This window comes from Athene cunicularia (genome assembly GCF_003259725.1).
Source record: "Athene cunicularia isolate RWA chromosome 7 unlocalized genomic scaffold, athCun1 chr7_part1, whole genome shotgun sequence".
NCBI lineage: Eukaryota > Metazoa > Chordata > Aves > Strigiformes > Strigidae > Athene > Athene cunicularia.
The window spans coordinates 35422215-35430580 of record NW_020799107.1 but is presented as its reverse complement, the minus strand read 5'-3'; the positions used below and the strand labels follow the sequence as shown (position 1 = coordinate 35430580).

Genomic DNA, 8366 nt, shown 5'->3' with positions numbered 1-8366 from the left:
GCCGCGGCCTCGCCGCTGTGGGGGGGGTGAGGCGGGAGCGGCGCCTTCCCTCACGGGGTGCTCGGTGCTGCCGGGAGGAGGGAGAGGACGGGAGGGGGGGTATCGATTGTGGTGGCTGTGGGCAGCGCTCGATGGCTGTGGTGCTCCGGTGCAACTTTCCGAGCCCCGGATAAAGAATTGGAACGGGCGTGTACCTCGCCTTGTTGCTGTCGCGCTCCAGTTTAATTAATTTAATGGTTTAATTTCGGCTTTCCCACTTCGCGTTTGGGTGCCTTGCGCTCCTTTGCATCAGCTTCCGTAGCGACCTCTATTTGTGTACTTTTTTAGCAGCCTGCCTCGTCCTTTGTGGGCACGGGTGCTGTGCCAGGGAGCTGAAGGATGCTGGCCTTACAGCACCAGGAGCAAAACTGAGATAAGAGAGAAACGGCTGCGCTAAATTGCGGAGCCACTCTTGGAAGCTTTTTGTTAACACTGAGAAGAATTGTTTTTACTTCCTGCTGCTTATCTAGGGAGGCACTGGGGTTGCTGTTATAAGCTGCACCAGTAGAAATGTGAGGATTGTTCGTTTAAAAACTTAATTGTTGTGACTTAACGTGTTATTGTGCGGCTGTAACTTGGTCCAGCTGCAGAGACACAAGTACATTGTTTCAAACTACCTTAAAGGTTAAAGTGAACAAATACTCTCGGTGGTTTGTCAGAGGGGTACAAATGTCACTTGTTAGTACAACTTACCTGGAGTATCGGTTTGGTTGTTGCACAGTAACGTATCTGAAGTGTGAAGGTGTGAGCTGAGCTGCTCCTGGCTCTGCGGGACCAGCCATCGTGAGGCTGTGCTGTCTTGAGTGGAACTTGGCATGTCACTCACGGGCTTGTGAGTGGCCTCGTTGCCCTTAAGAGCTTGCTAGAAAAACTTGAAGAAAGCTGGAGGAAAAACTTTCATATCATGAGGTAACTGTTTGAGTTGCATTGCAAAGCATCCTAAAGCAAATGCTGTGCAGAAGATGCATGTAAACATGGATTTCATCTAATCAGAAATTAATTAAAACTATTTCAGGCTTTTCTTTTTTACTGATAAGGTGAACCACTACATCTTTATCAGTTAAGATGTTCATTACAACTTTGTTGTGTTTGCTGTACTAAATTTAGTTTACTAACATCCAGGTACAGTGTATGACTATAAGGAATGTTATTTAGTATAACCCTTATATTCTTTTTCTTACTTCAAGATGAAAACTTCAGTAATGAGTAAACGTAAATTGAAGGAGAGCAGTGGGGTGAGTGGAGAATGCATTTCACAGGTTAGTAACATCTTTTTTAGCAGACTTTGTTTATAACCTATGAAACCTTTCCATCCTCTGGTATCTCTGTCATTCTGTAGTTTTTTTTCTAGATCTGTTAAAAGGGCACGTACGGATACTTGATTTAAATTCTAGGACTACAAATGGGTTTTGTATTTATACTCTGTATTTCTTACAGCTTCTCACCTGGTGTTTGCTTGCTTCAAGTGTTATAGCGATGATCTGCTTTTTGGAGTCAATTAAAATGGTAAAGGATGGTCTTGCGCTTTTACAGCCATTTGTGGCCTCGGATTTGCATAAATCTATTTTTATCTAGTCATATTCTTTATCTTCCTGCTTGTAGGGTGAATCAGCGTCTAGGTGACTTTTTTTAACAGCCTAGGCTAGGCAGGATAGCAGCTGCCAAATCCATTTTCAGTTTTTATTTTAAGCTTTATTCTTCTGTTTTCTCAAAGTGGCTACTTCAAAACTGTGATTCATCTTGTAGTGAATTATCTCTGGTTCAGTGATTTCTTATATTTTAATATCTTTCCTTCATTTACCTATAAAATCCCTCTATAGGAGGAAAACCTTTTTGCTTGTGAATTAACAATGGTGATTGTTGAGACAGATTATGCATTAAAGCAGAATAAATCTGGAAGTTAAATCATTAACAAGTTAGTAGAAGAAAATGTAACTGAAAAGTCAAGTAGAAAAGTACAGCTCATTAAAAAAGAACTCCTTTTAAAGTGGAATTATTAGCAAAATAGATTTCTCTTGTTCCTCTATCCATTATTTAGACTTGCTGAGGAGTACTTCAAAAGATGCATCCACCTGTGTTTATTTTTAAACTAAAACCCACTGAGAGCTGATGGTGATAATTCCATCATAAATTATAAATTAGCTAAGTGTTAGAAGAAGACCTATTTTCATGATACTAAAAGCCTGTTAGTGATGTACCCCGGGACAGTGACTGGTCAGCTAAACTAGGCATGAACGAGTAACTGCTACATTTGCAGTACAGTATTGCCTTAGTGGAGGCTTACCTGGGATAGAACACCATACTTTCTCCTGGTTTCTTAGGATTCAGGAGAAATGAAGAAGGACTCAGTTAAGAGATGCAACTGAAAAATGTGGAGAAAAGTCATATGGGGAGGGGAATAAAATCCAACTTGGATTAAGAGAAGGGAAAAGCAGTGACACAGACGTGCACGGTAATGGTATAGCTACTTTTTAGATCAAATGGACGTTCACTTAGACCAAAAGGCATGGTGCTCAAATGTGATTTTTAAAGGAAAATCACTTGATGGACAGTTTATGATTTAATCTCTGCGATTCTTAGACAATGAGCACTTAAATTGGACACCAAGCATCATAAAAGGATGGAGTATGCAGGTGTTTTAGGAGGGGTTAAATGAGAGATTTAGAGTCCTGTAAATTCTTAATAGTTGGGTTTGTCCAGTTTGCATGCTGCTGGTCAAGTGGTGCTGCAGGTTGGTTGTTTTGGAATTGAAAATACAGTTTTAAGTATCAGTTCTCAACGTGGAAGCTGGTAGTCAGTGCTGATGTATATCTTAAGATATCCAAAATAATAATTAAAATAGTTGTATCTACTATGCAGTTTGAAGGATTTCAGGACATCTAAGAATCAAGCTGGATAGACTTCATTCTATCCTTTGTAAGCAATAAATTAGCTTCAGTTTTGTACAACTTCCTGCCCCCCCCCCCCCTTCTGAATTAAATCTTCAAAGAAATTACATTTGATAGTTACTAATGTTAGCAGGTGGTAGGCTGCAACCTTATTGTGGTGCAGAAAGTGTATTCACTGAGGATTTGGGGAAAACACTAAGTGGTTAAGCTTTATTTAAGTCAGCTGGTTAATGTTTTCTTGCCTGTATTACACAAGAAGTCAGAACTATGAATTAGATGAACTACTGACCTAATTTTGGTGACAAGTATAACATCCCTTCGGGGGTGAAGGAAAGAAGCTGTAGCAGAAGGGACCAAAGATGTATATCACTATAATTGAACTGAATTTTCTCTTTTCTGCTACAAAAGTCTGTTAAATATTCTGCCTACTACAACTTCATTCTTATTTTTAAGACCCCTGTATCGTTGGTGACAATTAAAATTTACACATTACAGAATATTTGTAACACCACTGAAACGTGAATAGTTTACTATTATAAGCATTCTTTCTGTCTTGTGTTATATCTGTAGGTGCAAAAAATTTTACGTGAAAGATTCTGTCACCATTATGCTCCTGGAAAACTGTTTGGGATGGACCATCAGTACAGGTGAGTGAGCTGATTCGAATACTAAGTAATTTCTACTCGAATACTAAGTAATTTCTATTTTGACTGCAGCAGAAGGATAATCAGGTGAAGTCAGAATTTTTGCTACCTCTGTTTTTCTAAATTATACAAGCTTAAATGACTTGGTGGTACCCTTCTAACAGTTGTTTGCCTCAGATTTAAGAGGTCTTTATACAGCTGTTGTTTGCTGCTTTGCCAGGCTCTGAGTTTTGGATTTCTTGTCCTTGTTTCAAATCTGTAGTTCCTGGAACACTTTTTCTGAGCCTGAAGGGTACTTTTACTGGTTATGCTAAGGCTATGTTTAATGACCTGACCAAGCAAAAATTAAATCCTTGTGTTGTGAATCTTTATTTTTACTTCAGTTTTTCCCCTGTTTCCTGGTAAGCTGTGTTAAAAAGAAATCTTAAGCCTTGGGTGCCAACATCATGTTTTTTGAAGTAGAGACCCATATTTAACACAAACCTACTTCTTGGGGTCATCCGGATGTGGAGGTTAAAGTTAGGAAGAAGGGACTTGTTGTCACAGTAGTACTATCCTGATACTAATCCTTTCACACGTGCAGGTCAGATTCTGAAAATAACAAATGTGTCTCTAAAGAACTTGTTTTGAACAGTCAGTTTTTCTAAGAGTAGCTTTATGCAAGTGGAATCACCTGATGTGAGCGTTAGTTTTCTTTCCATTACAAGAAGGAAAATAACATTTCTGTTATAAAAAAAGTGTAGGGCAATATATGTGCAGAGCCTAGACATGTTTACTGTTGTCAGAAAATGTATTTCTGTGGTGTTAGTGTTCTACAAAACAAGCCTCCCCTCTTTATATTTGAATTCCAAAAAAGAGTTTACAGTCTGTCTTCTACTTAATATGCCACTGTTGGTGAGGTATACTGTAGATAAAACACGGTGAACTTCCCAGCTCTTATTTTTCTTTCCCAAGATGTGTCAGGGCTTGTGGCTATAGTTAGCTCTCAAATAGTGACCAGAATCACATGCATTTGCTACAGCTGTTCCGTGATGACTTGTCACTCCTTGAAAAGCAATATTAAATTTTTTTTTTTTTAAAAAAAGGCATATTAAATGTATGCATTTGTAAACGTCTGGGAACTGGAAGTGTTGGTAGTGTTTAGAAGCACTTTAAATGTGGTACAAGGCGCTAAGTCTGAAGATAATTTAGAGTTGTTCTTTGTTCCTTCTTTTTGGTGGGAATAGAATATGAACTCGAAGTTCAGGATTGCTGTTAGGCACTCAAAGCTTGTGAATTCTACATTTAGCATTTAATCAGTTTTATGAAAACTGTTAATATAAATCTATTCGACTAGATTATTAATTTTTACTGGTGTCAAGGTTTTCCTTCAATGTGTTTGCCAGCCTTTTTCATGAATTACAGTGGTATCACAGAGAGCAATCTTTTATTTTTTTAAGGAAATAATTATTGAAGTCTGTCATTTCATTAGGCAGAATTGTAGAACTTTATGAATTAGTGATACTCCTGACTTCTGTTTTAATATTTTAAACTGTTCTAAGAGAACTGATCACTCAGCCAGTATTACATGTTGCATGCCCAGAGTGTTGGCTCTGAGAGCAAACTGAAATGTATCAAATTTTCTCTTCTAAAGATTCTTTGACTTTTCCATAGTTTCAGTGAATGTTGTCTGGTTTGAAGTTTTTAACCTATTGCTGTTGTCAATACAGACATCTGCTGGAACTGCTGAAACGAAGCACGGTTCATGGAGAAAGTAATTCTGCCCTCGTTATTGGACCCCGAGGATCGGGAAAGACTGCGGTATAAACATGTAGTAAAATTTTAAACGAGGTCAAATTAAGCATGAGGTAGATAAACTCACTGAAGTCCTGGGAGTTTTTGGAGCTAAATTTTTGTGTCTGCCTATTTTTAAAGAGATAATTGCTAGTTGTTGACATATAATTTAAAAACATTCCAGGACTTCTTGAGTTAATTCGGTCGCATAACAGTATAGAGAAGTCAGTTTCCTAACGATCTTCTGAAATTTTTCAAATGCTGAGTTCCTAGTGAGTTTGTAACGTAGAATAGAATGTGCAGCTGACAAAAACCACCTACCTGTCCATCCTCACAGTGACTTGCAGGTGTATGCATCTGTTTGGAATTCTTTGTGTGTCTTCACCAGGTTTCATGACACGCTACAGATACCCAAAACCTGTAAAATGGAAATAATTTTATCAGAACAAGTGGCATTTGCTCTTCAGTGATCTGACTGCATTGTAGATTCTGCCTTCTTCCAGTGTCTCTCCTATTACAATTCTGTAGTGGCTTTTGCCTCACAGTTCATTTTTGCAATGAAACCACCTTTTGCTTACTCTTTGAGGGTTAACCTGCTATTGCTATCGGGCCTCCGCTCAAAAAATGACTGAAAAGGCATCCCAAAACTGTAAAAGTAGACTCTAGGGTGGATTTCTACATAGCTGTTTATAGGTAGAGAACGGTAAGGTATCTTAATCCTGTTGTAAACATATCAGAGAATATTTTCACCTAAATCGCCAGGAGTAGCTCTACTTTACAACTGCAGGTTTTGTATGTTAAAGCAACTCTTGTTAGTTGAGGCATGTGAAGGGATGATGTCTAAATTAAAGTGTTATATTCTTTAATATTATGCAAACACCTACATCTTTTACATTTACCCGAGTATGTGATAAATAGGTTGGCTGTTACTGCAAAAAGTAGTCAGGATTAAGAAATTACAAAAATTACTTCGGCAGTTTTCCTAAGTGCTAAAGAAGTGGTCTTCAGGCTTTTAAATTCAGATTAATAGAAAAAAATTAATAGATGGTAAACATATCCATGATACGGCCAACACCAATTGCTTTGCCACTTTGTTGACAGCTTTCTTGTTTTGCGTTCCAAAACCATTCACTGTTGTTACTTTCTTCTGTTACCCCCCATGCTTCAGAAGAAGGATAATTGCCAAAATACTGTGGTGTGGTGGGGGAAGAGTTGATAAACCAGTGAGTGACATCTAAGGGTTCCACCACTTGTGTACTTCCAGCCAGTCTCTAACAGGAGTTTATTTTTCCTTTATTAGATTTACAGGTTTGTAAGGAACCAACAAGCACTGTGATAGTGCAGAAAACAGGTTTTAGATTTTCTTGTATTTAAGGTACAACTGAGATTGTTTGATAAGGGGCTAGCCTGAGTGTGTGACATCTGCTTATGGGGCATAGACTTGAGAAACCAAGGGAATATGCTGGTTTAGTTCCAAGTATCCATATAGTAAGTGCTGCACCTGTAGTAGGAGTCTAACCAAATCTGCTTCTAAATACAGTATCAATAGAAAAGTATAGATGAGCTCAGTACTACAAGCAAACTGGAATGTGAACATTTTTTTTAAAAAACCCCAACAGAACAATCCCCCGAACACCATGTTGCCCCCCCCATCACCAAAACTCAAACTATTTTTATTATTGAAGCTTAAATTTTCTTCCAAACCTTTTACATAAGGATAGTGAAGATGAAAATTTGTGATTCTTCCTGCCAGAATATAAGCAAGCAAATCACCTGTGCAGCATGAATGATTTTCTTATTCTATAGCAAGTGAAAGATTCGAGTTCTTTAAAAAGCCTGCTGGAGACAAAAAATTGTATGTGTTACATACAATTATATAGGTATATATGTATGTATACATACACAGATGGGAGCTGTGAGCTCTCAGGGGAGGAAGGAAAAGCAAAGTAGCAGCAAGTGGATGGAAAGTTAACATTTCATCTGTTTATATGTATTTTAATACAAGTTCCTTATGGCTTTTACCAAGAACAAGTTCCTAATGGACTGTAAATTTGGGGCCCCTAAATTTTATAAGCAGTAATTGATGCAATTATGTGCAATTTAATTTTGTCTCATGCTTCTTCAAGAGGAAAAGAATATGCATAGTGTTTTTAAAGATTTAATGCAAATATATTTGTTCTACAGCAATTAAGTTGAATACTATATTAACTCAAGACAAATTCTCTCACATCTCAACTTCGTAAAGCTTTTTTTTGTTAAGGGAAAAGCCCTAGATATTATCCCCCAAAATGAATGACTAAAATACTGGGGTTATTTTTAAGTTTCTTTCCTTATTAATTCAGCAGAATGAAGAAATGTAATTGCTACAGTCATGACAGTGAATGTGAAGTTGTCATTTTAGTATTTTAGTCTGGAAAATACTCCAACATTGATACCTAATGAAACTGCACATACTGTTTCCTGTCTGATAACACCTATTTGTACACTTACTGTTAATACATTAATCTTCTTATACAGAAATTACATGTTTTTTCCCTAGTTATTAAATCGGGTTTTAAAAGAGATCAGAAAAATGAAACAAGTTAGAGAGAACCTCTTGGAAGTTCATCTGAATGGCAAGTAATACAGCACTATTCAAATGTTATGTTATATTTAGTTGCTCTGTATTGTATGTCCTGAACAAAACTTTTGGTTTCAGCAATTGTAATCCAGCCTCAATTATGGGGACTTTTGTCCGTGAGCTTCAAAAGTCTTTCTTGGTATCTCTCTATAGAAAGAACTTTTGTTATTTTAATTCTCAAAATGTTAAAAATCAGTTCAGTTGTGACCAGAGAGTTTTAAGTAACTTCTTATTACATATGGAAAATTACTGTCTAGTTTTACTTTATAAAAAGGCATAGCTTTGTAAGGCTGGAAATGGAGAGGAGCTTCTGGATAAGTTTCTAGTGGCTGTAGAGATGACCTGGAGGGGAGTAGAACTTCCAGTTGTTCATGAAAAATCTTTTTTTTTTTTTTTTTTTTT

The 8366-nt window shown here is 37.3% G+C and overlaps 1 protein-coding gene across 1 annotated transcript in view; it reads left to right on the top strand.

The window, feature by feature from the left end:
• Window positions 1-1225: 1225 nt before the first annotated feature.
• ORC4 (origin recognition complex subunit 4) overlaps window positions 1226-8366 on the top strand; it is a 15886-nt gene continuing 8745 nt past the window's right edge. The window contains exons 1-4 of the mRNA XM_026852529.1: window positions 1226-1298; window positions 3498-3574; window positions 5281-5371; window positions 7884-7959. Coding sequence (XP_026708330.1) covers window positions 1227-1298; window positions 3498-3574; window positions 5281-5371; window positions 7884-7959 — 316 coding nt within the window. The 5' untranslated portion in view covers window position 1226. The remainder of the gene's footprint in view (window positions 1299-3497; window positions 3575-5280; window positions 5372-7883; window positions 7960-8366) is intronic.